This window comes from Microtus ochrogaster, linkage group LG1, assembly GCF_000317375.1.
Source record: "Microtus ochrogaster isolate Prairie Vole_2 linkage group LG1, MicOch1.0, whole genome shotgun sequence".
In the NCBI taxonomy this organism is placed as follows: Eukaryota; Metazoa; Chordata; class Mammalia; order Rodentia; family Cricetidae; genus Microtus; species Microtus ochrogaster.
The window spans coordinates 32,333,511-32,353,434 of NC_022027.1; the positions used below are offsets into that span (position 1 = coordinate 32,333,511).

Sequence of the window (19,924 nt, forward strand, 5' to 3'; positions counted from 1 at the left end):
ATTGCCATTGTTCTTGAGTTCTCAGTAATCCTCGTTGTCCGCTATGTTCAGCAAGTCCAGTTTTATCCCATGCTTTTTCAGACCCAGGCCAGCTGGCCTTGGTGAGTTCCCGATAGAACATCCCCATTGTCTCATTTCTAAGCACATTTTTAAACACACTGTTGCCTATTCAGAGTTTTTCTTGGTCTGAACATGACTTTTTGCACATCTGCAGCCTCCTGTGACCACATGAGCCAGATCTTAACCTGCTAGGCTACTGCTGCATGGGCCGGCTTAGCACATGGCACACTGGCAGCTGGCTCTGCCACCCTCAGTTCCCTGAGAGCCTAGTCTCATGCCAAAGGATGCAGGCTCTGGAGCTGCATTTATCTTCCCCAGCTCTTGGAATTTATTGTGTCCGCCTGCAGCAGGCATTTGTACCCAGTGCCAACTGCTCATGTGTTCAGCTGTGCAGCAGGGCTTCTTGAAAGAGCCATGCCTCTGTTCGCTGAGCCTACCTAGGAGACCTGTTGCCAGGAAGCTTTCTCAGGCCTTATGTGTAAAGTTTGGCCATTAGCTTAGGCTTGTGCCACTAGCTCTTATAACTTAAAATAACCTGTTTTTATTAATCTGTGTTCTTCCATGTGGCCCAGTTGCCTCTACTCTCTGTTGTATGTCTGACTTCTTCAGTGCTCCCTGGTTTAATCTACATACCTAGATTGCTCTCTTTCTTTCTCTATCCCCAGAACTCTTGTCTCCTCTCCTGCCTAGCTATTGATCATTCAGCTCTTCGTTGCACCAATCATTGCAATATCTCTTTACAAATATTCCATATCAGGGTTGTATTTGTTCAGTGCTCAATTCTTCACGCTTCTCTCCAGTCCAGTCATGCTGAGTCATTTCTGCTGCCTCTGATATTTCCCATGATTTTGTGTATGGGTGTGGCTGCCTGGAGCACCCCTTTTTGTGATACAGCATTGCTATAGCCTTTGTGGACATCCTGCTAAATTTAGCAAGGTCTTTGGTGATGTTATAGGTACAAACATAGACTGCAGAGTGGGCCACTTCATCCCTTTAAGTTCTGGTTCCGTAAGATACCATTTCCTTTACTCTTCTTTTGAAGACCTGTTGTGCTGCAACTGTTGGGGTGCTTGGTAGTACTCCCTGTTATGTTCTCTGTTCCTGGAATTCAAAGTCCATCCATCAGTGTGTTCAGTAATTATTGAATTGAATCTTCATTTTTTTTTCTGAATTGGGGGAAAACAAAGTATGTGTGTGTTTGTGTGTGTGTCTGTGTGTGTGTGCGCGCGCACGCATCTTTCCAATTCTTGCATGTGAATTGGTATCAATTTATTAGTTAAATTCACCCTAGTTTCCTATCTTTTTTGATACTGAATTTGATAGCAACTCAGTTGTTAATATTTTCCATTCATTCCAACATTCATCCATTCTAGCAAGCGCTGAAGTGTGTCAGCATTATTCCAGTGTTTGAACATGTGTATAATCTGCCAAGACATTTCTGTTCTTATAAACAATTTTAGAGGAGAGAAAAAACCCTCAAAATTTAATTAGCATCAACTCCATAAGAGCACTGATGAGAGCTATCTATGCTGATCCTATAGCGCTGGTATATTCTGTGTTTTCACACGTGTGGACTCCAGTATAAACTGTAGCTGTTTGTGTGCATTGTTGGTACATAAGGAAAGATCATATCTAAACAAAAGTTCCGGGTTCAGGATTTGCTTCACACCCAATTTTATCAACTTTATTTCCTCAGATTGAGCTAAGAGAACGAGAAATAGAACGACTATCGCTTGCTTTGGATGGCGGCCGTTCCCCTGATGTCCTGTCTCTGGAGACTAGAAATAAAACCAATGAAAAGCTTATCGCTCACTTAAATGTCCAGGTAATGGCTCTCAGGGCTGCTTCCTTGAGTCTGTAAAAATCTGAGGTTCTTAAAATGACCTGTGGGTTGATAAAGTGACAGGCTTGTTCACTGAAGTATTTTTTATAAGGGAGTTTATATTATTTATATTTATAGGGGAGTTTTCATTATTTATACGGAAGTTTTTGTTTGTTTTATTCTTTTTGAGACAGGGTCTTACTATATAACCTCGGCTGACTAAAACCCTCTATGTAGACCAGGCTGGCCCTGAACTCACAGAGATCCATCTGCCTCTGCCTCTCCAGTTCTGGGATTAAAGGCGTGTGCCACCATACATGACTCTGGGGAGTTTCTGACAGAGCAGAGAAATGAGGAGTAGCTTTGCGAGACCAGAATCCCTAATGAGCAGCAAGTAAGATGGGTCTAGTGTTACGAACATAAAAGAAGACCATAGTCTCTGGGCAGTGCCTTCAGTTTGCTCTTTAAAAACCCATGAATGGGGCTGGTGAGATGGCTCAGTGGTTAAGAGCATTGCCTGCTCTTCCAAAGGTCCTGAGTTCAATTCCCAGCAACCACATGGTGGCTCACAACCATCTGTAATGACGTCTGGTGCCCTCTTCTGGCCTGCAGACATACATACAATACAGACAGAATGTTGTATACATAATAAATAAATATTTTTAAAAAATAATAATAAAAAAAATAAAAACCCATGAATGAGTGAGATGTGGTGACACATTCCTGTAATCTTGTACTGGGGAGGGAGAGAGGCAGGAAGATTGGTTTATGGCCAGTCTCAGCCTCATAATAAATTCTAGACTGTCATGGGTTACATGAGACCCTATCTCAAAAGAACAAAGCAACAAAATATATAGAGAAAAATCAGAAGGTTTTGTTTTAGTATATTTTAAAATATACTAACAAAGTTTATCTTTGTGTCTTGGGGAATTCTTGGTGACCCTGTATTTTTAAAAACTGATAATTTTAAGGTAGATATATGCTTATATATGCTATAAGTTATAGATTATATGTACTGTCTATAATATATGTTGTATGATGCACAATATTACCCACTTTGTTCTTTATATACATATTATACAGCATATATTCACATGTAATATATTATTGACTGTTAATGTGATAGTGTAGCTTGGTAGTAAAAGCTTGTGTAACACACAAGTTCCAAGTCCAACCTCACCACTGCCAAGAAGTAGTAACATAGATAAAACATGCAGCTTGTGTCTGCTTGCACCAGGCTTCGACCTGAGATGAAGAAGCAGAAGAGCCCTATAAGGTGTGACATGGGAACAAAAGTTTAGATACAAGGCGGGGCTGGGGGTCTGTCTGTACGTAATAGGTGGAGTTTGCTCAGAGACAATAGAGGCAACATTTAAATACACTGTCCAATAAAAACGTGAGTCCAGACAGATGGGATGCAGTATAATTGCAAATAATGTATTTATCCCAGTATATCCCAAACTTCATTTCAGCATGTGATAGTTTTACTTTCCTAAAACAACAACAACAACAAAAACCCCAGAACTTTAAAGCTTCATGCTGTTTACATTTATAGCACATCTTAGTTTAGAGTCGCCATGTTTAAAAGTGCTTGGCAGCTACATCTAGACACTAATAGCTACTGTATTGGACAGCACAAGCTAATGTCATTATGATAGCCTTGTCGTATTTTTATAGCTCTTTGGGGAACAAGTTCACACAAATTTCTTATCCTTTCCTTCTGTATTCGAAAAATAAAAGCCAGTGGACATGTATTTTCATTGAGGTATATATTATCAGTTTGGCAAAATAAATAGTATTTAGGGTTACACATACAAAAATAGCGTCATTTAACTGCAGCATCTTTTAAAATGCAGTTGTTTAGAACTTTTAGTTTGAAACTTTATCACGTGATTGTAAATTGGATTCAGGTTGACTTCCTTCAACAAGCTAATAAAGAGCTGGAGAAGCATATTCAAGAGCTGGTGGAAACCAAGGAAACGGTGACAAGCGAAGTTGTGAACCTCAGTAACAAAAACGAAAAGCTCTGCCAGGAGCTAACGGAAATCGACCAGCTAGCGCAGCAACTGGAAAGGCACAAGGAGGAAGTGCTGGAGACTGCCGACAAGGAGCTCGGGGAGGCAAAGGTGATGCTGGCCCTGTGCTGTGGGGTCTCACTAGCCCTGAGCACAGTGAGCTGAACTCGGGATGGCCGTGCTCAGCTTTGCTTGCTCGCTGCAGACATGTTTCTTCCTTTAATAACTCAGGGTTTTCTTAAGCTCTGTTCTCACCCGTTAGAAGATGGCCTTTGCTGTAGTTAGTTTAGTTTTCCTAAAACACACCTGCTCTAGAGTAAAGGTCTGCACACCGCCTCGATGTCCTCTGTGGCTTCCATCCCTGTCATTTTATCTCTGAAGTCTGTCCTCTTGTCAGATTTAGCTCAATAACCCTTGAAAGATTATATTGCATGTGGGTATGTGTTTATATCATGTACATGCTTGTGTGTGTTTATTCACATGTGTAGGCATACGTATATGCATTGGTGAACATGCATGTCTGTGAGCATGTGTGTGGGGGCCTGAAGCTGACGTTGGCTATCTGCCTCAGTCACTCTTCCTTTATTTATCTGGGCAGGGTCTGCCTCTGACCTCAGAGCTTACTGTTTCAGCTTTGTCTAGCTTGTGAGCTTGCCCTAGGGATCCCAGCTCGGCCTCCTTAGTGCTGGGATTAGAGTTGTTGCCAAACCTGCCCAACTTTCATATGGGTACTTGAGAGCTGCACTCTCGTCATTAAGCCTGTGCTGCTTGTGCGTTCGCCTCTGAGCCATCTTCCCAGCCCCTAAAGGTATTATTAAATCATTTTCCAGCTTTTGCAGAGAGACTGAAGCAGGAAGACTGTATGTTCTAGGCTAGCTTGCATACACTGTGAAACCATATCTAAAACTGAAACAGTACTGTGAGGCCTTCTCGGCAATTAGACAAATAAATAAATAAAACAGAATAAAGTAAAGGGCATAGAGTTTTCAAAGAAATAGTAAAAAATTTATAAAAAAATTTATAAAAAATGTTATATGACCTTAATTGTGGATAATTCAAAGATTTGAACACAATGAGATAGGATAAATAAGTTTAACAAATTGCATCTTACACACACACACACAAATCACATACAGTTTTGTATACTAAGATTAAAGAAAATCAAACAAAGAAATTAATCCATTTGCAGCTGCATCAGCAAGAATGAACTTAACCAGTTAGGTGAAAACTTTAGACATACTAGAACATTCATGAAAATTAAAGGGCGTGTAAATGGAAAGGCATCCTGTGTGCTTTCATAGGTTGTAAAACCACACAGTCTCTGAAGTCAACTCAAGTCCTATCAGGATGCAGTGCCAGTTTTTCTAAAGTGGAAAATAGTCTGGAAGTATATATGGACTCTCAAGAGACTGCATAGCCAAACAGTCTGGGACCAAGATGTGGATTGGGGACGTAGCCCAGTTTGCAGAGTGCTTGCCCACATGCAGATCTGGGGAAAGGTGTGGGGGTAACTAATTCGTATAGTTGTGACTCCGCGTTTCCGGTTTTAGTGCATTACTATCCTCGGTGTCTTTCCTCCCTTGTTCCACTCCTTTCTGTACATTCTGTGCTTCCACATGTGCGGCATTGAATGTGACTCCTCATGGCCTGTTGGCAAGGCCCATAGATGTCAATTTGATGCAACAAAAGATGCAGTTGGATCACAGTCTTTCAGTGGTTTCTGCTCTCTTAGTTGTGGTGCAAGAGATCCAGGTTAGTCAAAGCAGCTGAGAACATGAGAGGATGGTTAGGAAATGAGCACCTTCATTCCCCAGAGCTGAGGCCCGGGACAGGAAACTCAAAGTGCTTCTCTCCTTGACAAGCGAGTCCACACAGGCTTTCAGGGCAGTGCAGTGTTAAACAGAGCCTTCATCTCAACTTCACCCTCTAGTCACTGAACTAGGGTCCTAGACTTTACTGACAGAGAGTGTGTACCAGCTGGTCTTACTCCTTATGCCATAGTAATGCTCACCTAATAGACTTTTTATTCCTAGAAAGAGATTAAAAGAAACCTCTGTGAAATGCGGAACCTTGAGGAAAAAATGGCAAAACTTCAACTGGTAAGTTGATGTCACACTATCGTCAGTGTTTTGAGCATGGGATCTCTTGAGAAACAATGTATATGGATAATATTCAGTCTTTTTAGTGGACTGTGTGGTTTTGGCATAGTCACAGAATTGTAGGACCATCACTGCTAATTCCAGAACATCATCATTTTGGAAAGAAACCTTATACCTATCAGTAGTCACCCCATTACCTTCTGTTTAGCCCTTGACAGCCACTCACCTACCTTCAGGTTCTAGAGTTCTCATTCTGACAGTTTGTATAAATGGATCATCATGTATTGTGTGGCTTTTTGCATCAGGCTTCTTAGTGTGTTTGCAAGGTTTGTGAGGTCATAGCATGAATGGGAATTCTGTTCCTTTCTGTAGCCGAGTGATGAATGTTCCACACTGTGCTTATGCAGTTTTATAGTTTTATCACTCTCTAATCTTTCATAACCTGGGTTTATAGATAACACTGAATATGAGCCCCTGGCAGGAATTCTGTATTCCTCTAACTACTTTATCTTAGCAGTTTCCTAGTGATAGTAAGATCAAGAGCTAGTATTTATTTGTTGCTATTAGAAGTAGTCATTCTCCTTTTAATTGCTTTGTTTGATGTAATTCAAGCTATTTTTCTAGTCACAATGCTTGTCCCTATGGCCTTTGGTGAGAAAGACAGGCTTTATCCAAAGAGACTCCTTGATATAGGGGCCCAGTGTGGAATTAGGAGAATGCCTTACAGGTTAAACTGGCCGTCACTCAGAGGTAGAAGGCTGCCTTCCTTGTGATAACCTGCTATGTTGGAAGGGTTCCCTGTATGATTAGAAGCAAAGACCAACAGAAACTTGCATCTCTTCGTTATGTATAGTCTACACTGCTGTTTTCTGGTGACATGCTGTTTCTATGGGATGGTAGCCTGTATTCACTATTTGTGAATTTTTGGACACATAGTATGAACAGCATGATAGTGGCTTCATGATGGACAGTGGGACTTTCAGGGAAAAGAGTCATTTGGACTCGCTGCATTTTAAGTAACAGCAGGACTTATAAGAGGTGAATGTTATAAACAAGAAATTTCACTCTATACGTCTTTGAAGCAGTATGCTAAAGGCATTTGGAAAGGGAGAATGAGAGAAGAGAACTCACACATACATGTGTGTGCAGGAGGGTTTACGGTGGTTCACTATTGTCTGCACACTGAGTGCTGAGGGCGGTCGGCTGTGCTTGTCTCAGATCCATGGTCGGTTTCTGTGACGTTGGCAACACTGCCAACAGGTTCTTATATTTCCTGTTAGTTTTATACTTTATGTATTTCTGAGCTAGTAATTGATTGCTGATGTTCACTACACATTTGCCATGGCAGAAGCAGTGACTTTGTCACTGGTCTGCACTGCTGTGCTCTTTAAACATAGGCATTAATAAGTTGTGTTGTGCACAGACGTACTCAGCCAGAGAGAAGTGGGACGATGTGCTAAACAAATGAGTAGTGAATAAAATGTAAGGGTTCTACCCTCCACAAAAGACCATTGTTATCATGGGCTTCGTGGTGTGTTTAGTGTGTGTGTGTGTTTTGCTTTTAATTATTTTTACATGCAGTTTATTTTGATCATACTTTTTCTCCCCTCACTTCTCCCAAATTCTCCTTCTCTACCCAACTTTATCTCTCTTTCTCAATCTCCCCCTTCCTCTAAAACAAAACAAAAACAATTGTCAAAACAAATGAAAACCCTACTGGTAAGACCAAAAAAATTGCCAAAACAAAAGTAAAAATGCACACGAAAACATGGAGTCCATTTTGTCTGGCCAGCTGGGCATGGGGCCCGCCTTGGAGTATGGTTAATGTACAAAGTGGCGCTCCATTGGACAATACTGACTTTCCCTTTCCCAGCAGGTATCAATTGCAGATAGCTTTTCCATTAGGGGTGGGAGACTGTCCATTTTCCCTTCTCTGCTGGACCCACATCTGGCCATGAACCCTGAGCAGGCCGTGTGTGCTGCCGCAGTCTGAGTCCCTTTGTGCATCAATTGTCTTGTGTGCAGAAGACACTGTTTCCTTGTTGTTATCCACACTGCTGCTGACTCTTACCAGCTTTCCGATCCTCTTCCACACAGAGCCCTGATCCTTGGGGGTGGGGGCTTGATAAAGACACCCCATTTCGAACTGAGTGCCAATGTCTCTCACTCTGTACATCATCCAATCATGGTTCTAGATGTTAGTTCTCATCTACTGTGAGAGGAAACTTCTCTGATGAGAGTTCAGCGTGGCAGTGATTAGAGTCCCAGCCCAGTATGCAGACTGGGTTCTGTTCTTTCATGGGTGGTGCATTTTGTAACAATTGAAGTGATTAAAGTAGTGCAGGTTCATACACACACACACACACACACACACATATATGAATTGCTATTTTATATGTGTATATATGTATACACATACATATGCTACAAAAGTATCCATTTTGCCTATAAGTATTAGAAATGTTTAGTAAAGTTATTAGGATACATAATTATAGAATTACCATTTTGCAGGAATTAGACTTATGCCACAAGGAAAAGGAGAGACTCAATGATGAGCTCCTTCTGAAATCAGACCTGGAAACTGTTGTTCATCAGCTTGAACAAGAAAAGAACAGACTTAGCAAAAAAATGGAAAGTTTTGCAGTCACAGGTAAGATGCCCTCTATGTTGTACCAGTAGATGATCCTTCGTGCATTTGTTTAATAACAGTGCCAAGCCCTTGCTGTGAACCAGAAGTGATGCTGGGCAGGGTGGACACGATAGGAAGCCCTCCCTGAATTCTGACTGGTTGGCGCAGGAGAGGCTGTTGGAATGTTTCGCAATGGAAGTGTGTGCTTCTTTGAGGCAGACTAAAACCATTCTGAAATGGCAGACATTGCAGTGCAGAGTCTTTTTAAAGGAACACTGTTATATTGCCTCAAAATCCGCACTTGGCCTCTGTCTACTCTAGCTCCTCACCCCATTCCAGACGGCCTCTGTCTCCACCTCACCAGCAGAACTGCCCTGCATGAAGCCAAATGCAGCCCAGCTCTTCTCGCATTAGCTCATTCCTTGTTAACATTTACCACAGTTGCTCATTCCTTCTCACTTTCCTACTCTCTTCTGACCCTGCTGGTCATTCCTTCATGGGGTAAAATGGCCAGTTCATGAGTTTTCTAGTGTCATGGATTACTCAGTCATGTTTAGTAAATTGTGCATCTGCTGAGTGAATGGAGGGGAAGATAGCAGCATCGAATTCATCACGAAAACCACTCTAGTCAGTGTCGGGAGTGTAGTTCCACAGGCTGAACTCTGTGAGGTTGCTAGTATTTGCTTTGTTTTAGATCATGGAAAAGTAACTTTTACTGATAAAAACTAGTCATTGTGAGTTTAATTGTTTGTGGTGATATATTCCTACAGTCCCGGGCATTTTAAGGGCACAAGGGCATTTTGAGTTCAGGAGTTTGAGTCAGTCTATACATCCTATCTCAAAAATAGCAGCAGAAAAGTAATCATTGTGCTTCTTGTGCATGTGTTAAACCCAAGCTCAGTGAAGTGTGGGCCCGTAGGGTTGTTGACTCTGCTTTCCTCAGTGTTCCTTGAGGGTCTCTGGGAAGTGTCACTCTTCTTTTATAGTGCTAGATGGTATCCAGCTGTGATAACATCAGCAGAGGGAGGCCTTCACTTGTTGGACATTATTTATTGTTGATGTTTGGCTTTTGTTTTCTTCTCATTCTCTATTTTATATGTCTGATCTTTGTGGTTGACACAGAACAGTTCAGGATTGCTAGTAGTTTTTTGTTTATTTATTTGACTAATCCACATTATATACACAACATTATCTTAATTACTTTAATTTGCAGAAAGAGAACTGACTTTGGAAGTTGAGAGGATGAGGCTAGAACATGGGATAAAACGTCGAGACAAGTCGCCCTCTCGTTTAGATACATTCCTGAGAGGCATAGAGGAGGAGCGAGACTATTACAAGAAAGAACTGGAAAAACTCCAGCATATCATCCAGCGGAGAACTTGTTCTGTAAATTACTCTGCCCGGGAAAAGACCTCAATACTCAAATGCTCAGAAAAGGTAATACCTTTTATAAGAGTAATCAAAGGGGGATATGTGTGCACATGCGTGTGTGTGATAAACCTTTTTGCTTTATTGCTGTAATAAATGCAACATTATTTATACATAATTTTAAAAGTCCTAATCTTGATTTTTGTTTTTACAATAACTTGCAATGTAAGAGGAATCCTGCATTATTAGAGAAACTATCCAACAATAAAGGACAATATTTTGATTTCTATAAATTTAGGTTGAATAGCAGAGTCATGTGAGAGGCTTTGTAGGCTTTCAGAAGCCAGAACTCAGACTCAAAATACTGTTCGTTTCTGCTCTTTCCAGGATTTATGTTGTGTGACAGCTGCACTTTCCCTCTGCTAACAGAGTAGCTCGTCCTCATGACACTCAACAGCCTTTTATGTACTTCCCAGCTTTGGTGGTAGAGTTATGTTGTAGGGAGGAGCAGGCCTGCCGCCCGGCTAGCTTTCACCCGAAATAATTATACAGAAATTGTATTCATTTAAATGCCTGGCCCATTAGCTCTAGCCTCTTACTGGCTAACTCTCACATCTTGATTAACCCCTTTCTATTAATCTGTATGTTACCACAAGGTAGTGGCTTACCTGCATGAGTCTAACCAACGTCCGTCTTGGGCAGGAAAAGCATGGCATCTGCCACACTGCCTTCTTCCTCCCAGAATTCTGTTCTGTCTACCATGCCCATCTAAGGGCTGCCCTATCAAAAGGCCAAGGCAGTTTTCTTTATTTAACCAATGAAAGCAACACATAGAAAGAAGACCCTCCTGCCCCAGAGTTAGAGCATCATCCCTTTCAGTGACTGTTCTCAGCACCAGTAACTGAGTAAAGTGAGTGTGTGAGACAGTTGTGAGCGTGGAGACCTGGGGGTGCACTTCACGCCTAAAAGTAGATATTGTAAGCATGTGTAGAAGCACTTGGTTAGCAGACAGCCAAGGGCTCTCTCAATCTGGATCTGGTGCTGTGGCTGTCAGCTTCCTGCTTTATGGTAAACTGTTAAGCACAGTTTCTTGGAATTACAATAAGTCATTAAAAATTTAGGCATTTTCCATATCAGTGATCTTTATTATCCAACCTCATTGAGCTTGTCTTGTCTTTGATGGGAGCATTTCCTCTTTAACCTTATACTCACTGTGGCTCCTAATCTGAGTCTGAGGACAGCCCGAGGAAGGCTTTGGAGCTGGAGGCCTGATGCAAGTTTCAGCTTCTTGTGCCAGCTGATGATAGACCTTGGAGAAGCTGACTTCATGCAGCCCTGATTCCTCGTGTGCAGATACAGAAACATACCTCCATCTGCTTAGAAAGATTGAATGAGGTCATCGACATACGGATCTTCTAGCATAGTATCTAGTTCCCAACTAGGAAACAGTTTGTTTCTCTATTGCTTGCTGGTTTAAAGTAGCTCTGATGTGTATGATTAAGTTCAGTAAGTGTATAATGTCTTCGATGAATGAGGCATGGACTGTAGAGATAATGATGATAATTCCTAAATAAATCAATATCAGAAATATATTTTATGTTAGTCGACAAAGACACTAATCTCAAATGATGATTCTGAGAAAAGTCAACAGAACAGTTCCGGTAAAAAAATGACTATGTCTGAAACACACACACATACCCTCCTTGTGGTGACTTGCATCTGTAATCTCAGTACTGTGGGAGAAGCAAGAGGGTTGGTATAAATTCAAGGCCAGCCTGGGTACAAAGCAAGTTCCAGGGCAGCTAAGGTTATATAGTGAGACCCCGTCCCAAAGTAAGAAGAAAAAGAGATTCTTGATATTGTATCTTCAGCACTGTGCTTGTTGCTTATTAATGTGTTGAGAATAATAGAGTGGAAAAAGGGTGTTAACATACGTTGCATAATACTAATGTAAATATTATACACAAGATACATTTGCAGAAAAGTTTAGCATTCTTCCTCAAGCAGTAAAGCCAGGTGTCATACCAGGTACTGAACACAAAATGACAGGAACAGGAGCCCTGTGTCTCTGACAGAAATTCAATCTAGTAAGTACATTAATGTAAAAATTTACATCATACCCCTTTACAGTATGTAAATTTAGGGGTATATCTGCCATTGGGCTACATCCCTGGCTGCTAAGTAACTTTACTATCTCATTTATATTAAGTGTTGATGAAGACTGTCCAGAGCAATTCAGAACATACATCTGAGTTATGTGGAGAATATGGAAGGAGTCCTTGTAGAAAGTGACATTTAAGTCATAATGAAAACAGTTGTGGGTCTTTATTCATTGCACTCTGTTTCCAGGGTGTGCAGACTACATTCTGTAAGATGTTAGGTCGCAGGTTTTCCTCTATGTTTTTCAGCTGCTGTGTAAAACAGCTTTGCCCTTTAATGCAGCCGCGATATCCAGCTATGTCCATCACGCTTTAGTTGTGCTTGTTCCTACGTGGAAGCTGCCTCACACGTTTCCACCACATACTGAATCTTCACGGGTGTTGTCTGTGCTCAGTGGATATCTGTCCGGTTGTATTACCTTACTCTTGCTGTGACAAAACACTAGGACCCAGGCAACTTGTAAACTAAAGTGTAAATTAGGCTTATGGCTTCAGAGAGATCCACGCCATGAAAGTGGAACAAGGGAGTGGCAGGAACAGCTGAGAGTTCACATTTGGATCCACAGGCAGGAAGCAGAAAGCATACTGTGAAAGGGAATTTTTTGAAGCTTCAAATCCTGCCCCCAGTGACACCTCTTCCATCAAGGTCACGTCTCCCAATCCTTTCTAAACAGTTCCAGCAACTTAGAACTAAGTATTCAAACATGAGCCTATAAGGGCTCTTATCATTTCAGCTGCCACATTACTATAGCAGTTTATCTGGGTTTCTATATTTAGGTCATTGACACGCTATAAATTTACCATCCTCATGGCAGTCATGATTTTTGAATTATGCTATGATAGCAGATATATTCTTAGAAATGTTGGAAATCAGTGGATTGTTGGAAGAAATTTTGGTTAGTCAGTTCACATCTCAATAGGTACTGACTTGTACCATTGCACAGATGGACCTCATGTGATATGAAGCTGGGACGAGAGTTGGGGCTATTTTACCTGAGATGCCAGCCATAATGGTCATTCATAGAAGACAGGACACACATACTTCCCTGGACTCTTCCTTGGGAGAGTTATAAAGAAGTGACCCTGAGCACTTAGCATGCATCAGAATGACTGGAAGACCTGACAAAATGTCCTATGCTCTCCTCCCAAGGAGCCCAGCATGGGCCCTCCACTTGATATGCACACCAAGCTCTAGGTGCTGCTGATCTCCTGGTCTAGAGGTTATAGTTAGGTGCCACTGATGTGCACTAGAGCAGCTCGGGGGGCACCTGTGGAAGCCTCTGATGAGATCTGCACAGGTGGTGTTATTGCAGCCGTGCACCTTCCTGAGAACCCAAAGCCAGGAAGTTTGCACCATTCCTGCTAGTGCTTTCATCTGCTCTCCGGAATTTATCCTTTAATTACATGGAAAGAACTTCTGTTCTGTCTGTGAGCCTGCTGCAGCCAGCCTCGTCACCAGCGTCTCTGTGACAGCCGCGCGGTTGTAATTATAACAAATGATAATGTGGATCTGTGTAATTGTTTCAGGGCGATCACAGTTCAGACATTCATCTGATCTCAAGAGAAAGAGATGAGCTCCAACGCATGCTAGAGAGATTTGAAAAATACATGGAGGATATTCAGTGCAATGTGAAGCTGCTCACAGCGGAAAGGGACAAACTCAGTGTCCTGTATAACGAAGTAAGGAATGGGTCCTAATTATTGCACAGGTCATTTCAACTCAGCTATAATGGAGCCCCTTTGTATCCTGCGTGTTTTCCTGACACATGGGACTCAGGGTTTTCCTCCCCAGTTAAGATGATAAGTGGTAGTAGTTTGGACTGTCATCGTCTTCTCAAAACAGAAATTTCTCTTCATTTTTCATGTTTGTTTTCCCTCTTTCTAGTTTATCTGTGTGTCAGGTCAGTTAGAGATGGTCTCTTTGTTCTAAAATTAACTGAAGAGACCTTAGCTGACTCTGTGTCAAAACTGTCGTGAGCTTTAGACATGCTACCACATATCTGAGTCCTAGGGATAAACTGGATATGCAGCCCCTGTTTGAAATGCTGGCTCTTAAGTTAGCCTCTAATTCTGAGAAGATGACAATGGCTCTGTCGTCAGAGTGCCTGCCGCACAAGCCTGAGGCCCTGGGTCAGATCCCTAACACCTAAAATCCAGGCATGCTGGCTCTCATCTGTAATGTGAACACTTGAGGGGTCAAGACAGGTGGGTCTCCAGAAACTGTTAGCCCAGGCTAACCGGGCAGTGAGAGACGGTGTTGTACGCTCTTGGGGAAAATCTGCTCTGGGGGGCCAGCACTGCCACAGCCTGGCCCTGCTACAGAGCCTGAGCTGGCAGACAGGAAGCTGACTGAACAAATCCTGGAGTTTGTAGCTGGTTTGTCCACACCTCTCTCTCATAAAGTCCCTCACTGTTTTGACAGGAGGGGAAGACATGGAAGTGAAAAGAGACACGTTCACTTTTTTGAGCTTTTCTAGGACTTGGCAGTGCGTTCACTACATGGATCCACTTCCGGAGCTCCCCACAGTAGACTTAGCTCTCAGCCTTCTGGAGTCTACCTAGTTAATTCTTCTCTTTCTGTCTGTAGCCGCAGCTTCTCTCACTCTTCTTGCCTTTGGGACTTTAGTATTTAATTTTAATCCTTTTTCTTTTACTTTATTGGGATTTGGGAAGAAAGGGAAAGAAGCATGTATTTAATATATCCGTACCCCAAGCCTTTTTAAAAATAATGGAATATATCTAAAGTACTTTTCTATCTCTTACTGCTTGAAGGCTAAGGAAGAGTTGTGTGCACTGAGAGAGGATTCTACTAATGTGACAGTCCCCAACAGTCTTGTTAGTTGTATGGAGGAGAAAGAGCGTGCGTTATCTGACTTAAGAAGAATCACAGCAGAAAAGGAAGCTCTGCGAGAGAAGTTGAAGGTCAGTAATTCAGCTTATATCCTTTGGAAAGGAATTGATTGAGTACTGGGGGAGAAAGTGAAGTAGCATGCCTTATTACACCTTTGCCCAACTGCCACCCCGATGACTGTGATTTCCTGGGAAGTTACTATTTAGTATATCCATCGAGGTGGAGCCAGCTTAGTAGCAGCCCAAACTGAAGCACCTTGTTCGTGTGTGGCCCCATAGCTAGAGTATTCCAGCACTGATTAGGTGTTATCCATAGCTGCTTTCCATGGTAGCAGAGTTGGGAAGTCAGAGCGGGCACATTAAGCTCCAGGACCCAAGGCATTTGCCATCAGTCCTTGCAGAAGCAATATGCCACACCCTGAATTTGGAATTGTTGTAGGTCGATAGTCTTTTCTTCTTTACTTAATGACAATGGTTATTTTTCACCTAGCAGACAGTTTACCCATTTAATGAAAGGGACAGTTCAGTGGCTTTTGCTATCCCTTTTCTCCCTGTCTTTTATAACTTTCAGCATAATTAATCTTAGAAAAACTCATTACCACAGAAAAGATCTTGTGTCCATTATAATAGCTTCAGTTTGCCCCAGGCCTTCTCTGCTGTAGGCACTACTAATTCACTTTCTGCCTCCATGCGTTTGCCTTCTCTGAACATTTCATATGAGCTGAATCATTAAACGTGATTGTTTTTTCATTTTGTGATGCTAGGCATTGAACCCAGGGTCTAGCATGTACAAGAGAATCACTCTACCACTGAGCTACCCCAGTCCACATGTGTTTTAATGTTTGGTGTTTCTCAGCATGCTATCCTTAAGGTTCGTCCGTGGGTAATGCTCGTAGGAATGTTTGTGTGCAGTTTTTATTCCTCTTTGGTGGATTACGAGTCTTATAATTGCTCCTGATTAAGTGTAGTAATACATAACAGTCCACGCGGTATGTTCTGAGTTTTCTTATTGTAGAAGCCATGGATGCTTCCACTTAATATTATGAAATAAATGCTTTGAAAGTAACTACTTAGGAACAAAAAATAAATACTTTAAGCATAGTCTTTATGCTACAAATCTTAGTTAAAGTTTTATACCCAAAGGCAGTGTAAGAATGTTTTTAATGGGAGTCTTTTGGAATGCTGCCTTCTAGAAAAAAAAAAAAAAGTCAGTTAAAATTACCAGAGAGAAAGCTTCTGTGCAATATGGCACCCTTTAGAACAGCTACGCACTTACCCTTTTCCGTATCTGTTGTAATGACCAGAAATGTAAAAATAGACTTTTAAAAACACCGTATTAGTGCTAACAGCTCAGAAAGGCTGCATTCTGATTAGTAGACCCTTCTGGGTTGTAGGAGGCCGGATTTTGTGAATTTCCAAGAGAACTTTCTCTTAAAAACAGCTCTACTCGCCTGACTCCTCCAGCCTTCTGGAGTGTTTCCTGCCTCCTGTCTCCTAACGCTGCTCTCCAGCAGCCATTGAGACTAAGCTCTCCCTGAAAGCTCTGAGTGACAGCTGTCAGCCAGGGCCATCGGTGCTGCCTCCTGAACAACTAACTGTTCCCAGTGCTTTTTAAGCAGGAGCCATCACAGTAATCTTCACAAAAGCCTTTCTGATGGTCCCTGTGTACAGACGAGAGCCCTGGATTTGAATGAATTTAAAGAACTTGCCTAGCCTCCCCTGTCTGTGTTTCCAGTCTCCCTGCATCCTCCTTCCCTTCCTTTCAGTTGTTGTGGCTATGCTCACAGGCGTTCTTACAGTGTTGCCCTTGTGCTCTGACCCACCTTTCAAAGATGTAAGTCTGCTCATGTTACTTCTCGTAAAGTTAATTACCTGTTAAAAGATGATTAGTGATCAGCCCTGGCCTATGTTAAGGCCTGTCATCTTTCCCCGACACTCATTTGTGCTATTTCCTACTCCTTTTTCTCCAGACTCTTGGCTTAAGGGACCTTTTCTTGCCATGAGTCTCCTGCAGTGGACTGAGACTCATGATGCCATCTCTGTACTCATCCTCTAGCTCCAGGTTGAGCCTCAGGCAGTGAGCACGAGGCTCTAGATGCCTTTTGACATATGAAAATAAAGCTCCTTGCCTAGTAAAAAAAAAAAAAAAACTACTTGTTTATGTTTATTTTCCTTTATGCTTGAGAATTTCATGCATGTATATAAATGAAGTATGATCATATTTATTCTTCTTAGCCCCTCCCAACTCCCCTCATGTTTTAATTTCCTTTCTTCCTTCCTTTCCTTCCTTCTTTCTCTCTCTCTTTTTTTTTTTTTAATAACTGGAGTCATTGCTGCCTAAATATGTGGTTTTGGGCCATCCACTGGGGCATAGGAATTTTATCAACAATCATATCCTTACAAAAGAATGATTCTCCCTCTTCAGACTATCAACTGCCAGCAGCTCCTCAGTGAAGGGTGTGGCCTGGAGATCATCTACTCCACCTGTGCAACAGTGTTGACTGGTTTGGTTTTGTGTGTGCCTTGTGCACATAATCCAGCAGCTGTGAGTGCGGGAGTGTGGTGGCCATGCCATGTCTGGAGGACAGCGCTTCACAGCACCCTTCCCCAGCTTGCAGCTCTCACACCCTTCCTGGCTCCCTTCTCTGACATTCCCTTAGCCTCGGTTGGAGAGAGGGAGTTGATATCCATGTCCGGTGTAAGCTTCTTATTCTCAACACTTGGGCAATTCTACATCTCTCCATTGGCTGTGGCCCCTGCAAAGAAGGTCGAGAGAGCAGCCCAGGTGTATAGGTGTGAGCGCAAGCATTTGGAGGCACTTTGACAGCATGGCCATTTACAACAGCAGACTCAGTAGCCATGCAGTTCCTCTGTGGAGCAGGCCTTGAGTCTAATGAGAAAGGGGTACCCTGTGACAGCCCTGCCACTGCTGCACCAGTGGCACATGTTACTTGGCAGGTGAGTGTTGCCACATGCAAGGTCTAGGACTCGGTGTGCCTCTTGATGTCCGTCTTCCTTTAGCAACCTGCAGAGCACTTTCTAACAGCATTTAATTTATTTTGAGACAAGGACTCACGTAGTGCAGGCTGACTTAAACTTGCTCTAGAACTTAGTATCACCTTGAACGCTTGGCCTCCTGCCCTCATGGCTTTATTTTAGTTTCTTGTTTTAGGTCTGTCTTTCTTACTGTATATAATCTATGATGTCAGAGACTTTCCTCATGGCTGTGCCCTGACAACTTGCTTGGTGCTTGATATAGAACACATATCAGCACTGTTTAAATGATTTAATTAACATAGCCGTGATCCCTTAAACTAGATGTACAATTGTATGGAATCCAGCTTTCTAATGAATAGCATGAATACGAGTAAACATCTCCACTAGAAAAACTCAGTGACCATGACATTCTGTGCCCTTGACTTGACAGCAGCTGGGGCTTGTGTGATATAATATAACCAGAAAACAAACCATCTATACCAGCCAGTTCTTAAACTAATCTTATTCCATTGCCTATATCTTCCTTGTCATGTATTTTCTTCTGATTCCTGTTTTTCTTACCTCTGAGCTCTAATCTAGCATGAGATTCTTGGTTCTATCAGTGGCCCTGTTTAAAAAAAAAAAAGTGGGTGTTGGTGGGGAATGTACATCTCCTCTTGTGAGGGCGCATTCCTGCCCTGTGACTTAGTGTGTTCTCCCTGTATGATGCCTGTGTTAACAAGGATCCATCCAGCTAAGTCTTTTTAATTGAGTCCACGCTATTTTCTTCTCTGTGTGACACATGAAGGTTGGAAACATAACGTTTTCTAACTGAAAAAATGCTTTTGTAAAATGCCTGACCTTTCTAAAACATTTATAGAGTCTGTGCAATAGGAGACATAGCTCTGAAAACTTGCATTACTTACTTTTGTGATTATTTGATACAGGTGAACATTCTCTATCCAATTCTTTTTCAGAATATCCAAGAAATGAATGTTTTTGGAAAATCAGAATTAGAGAAGACTATTGAACATTTGACATATATGAATCACCAGGTAATTTATCAAAGGATTTGGGGAATATTATATTAGATGGATGACTGGGCCACTGATGCTTTTAGTGTACTGTATGTCTTTGTAAACTGATATGCAGCGAGGAAGAGTGTGTGCTCTGAAACTTGTTACTTGGTTCAAATCTGGCTTCCTGTCTAGACCAGTTTCTTGATTTCTGTCTTCCGGTGTTTTTCATTTATGTCTTAGGACTAGCACTTCTGTTTCTTGGGGTTTCTGTGAAAGTGTAATAGATGAACAACATGCATGTCACACTGGAATATTGAGTACTGGAATATTGCAGGCATCTGTAGTGGCTAGCTGTGATTATTGTGGTTTGGTCTTATAAACCCCAATAATCAGACTAAAAAGTGAAGCTCACTGTTAATTTTCTTGATAATTAGCCCTCAGTATCTGCAGGAGATTGCTTCCAGGACATCCTCAGATACTCAAATCTGAAGATTCTCAAGTTTGTTGTAGAAAACAGCTTAATACTGCATATAATCTATACATTCTCCCATATCTTTAAATCACATTTATATTTCTTATAGAGCTTAACTATCTAATACCTTACACAATGTAAATAGTTGTAATGCTGTGTTGTTTAGGAAATAATGATGGGGAAAACTGTATATGATCAGTACAGATGCAGCCATTCTAGACTAACTAGATAGTATGTATTTTCTACAGTTGGGTACTCTGAAATTCCAGAATTCATATGGAAACAAAGAGCCAAAAGTAACATAGAAGTTTAAGGAACATTGATTGATACTGGGTTTTTAGGGCCATTATAATTAAGATAAGGACTAATCTTTATTATCCTTATTTGACTAAATCAAATATAACAAACCCGCATAAAAGGATCCTAACATGTACAGAAACAGATCAGTGAGTAAA

At 41.7% G+C, this 19,924-nt stretch overlaps 1 protein-coding gene across 1 annotated transcript in view; it reads left to right on the forward strand.

Annotated features, from left to right (window-relative positions):
* Nucleotides 1-19,924, forward strand: part of Cep135 (centrosomal protein 135) — a 58,664-nt gene that overhangs the window by 14,030 nt on the left and 24,710 nt on the right. The window contains exons 7-14 of the mRNA XM_005359374.3: nt 1,757-1,885; nt 3,793-4,008; nt 5,931-5,996; nt 8,508-8,646; nt 9,839-10,062; nt 13,680-13,832; nt 14,925-15,074; nt 18,956-19,033. Coding sequence (XP_005359431.1) covers nt 1,757-1,885; nt 3,793-4,008; nt 5,931-5,996; nt 8,508-8,646; nt 9,839-10,062; nt 13,680-13,832; nt 14,925-15,074; nt 18,956-19,033 — 1,155 coding nt within the window. The remainder of the gene's footprint in view (nt 1-1,756; nt 1,886-3,792; nt 4,009-5,930; nt 5,997-8,507; nt 8,647-9,838; nt 10,063-13,679; nt 13,833-14,924; nt 15,075-18,955; nt 19,034-19,924) is intronic.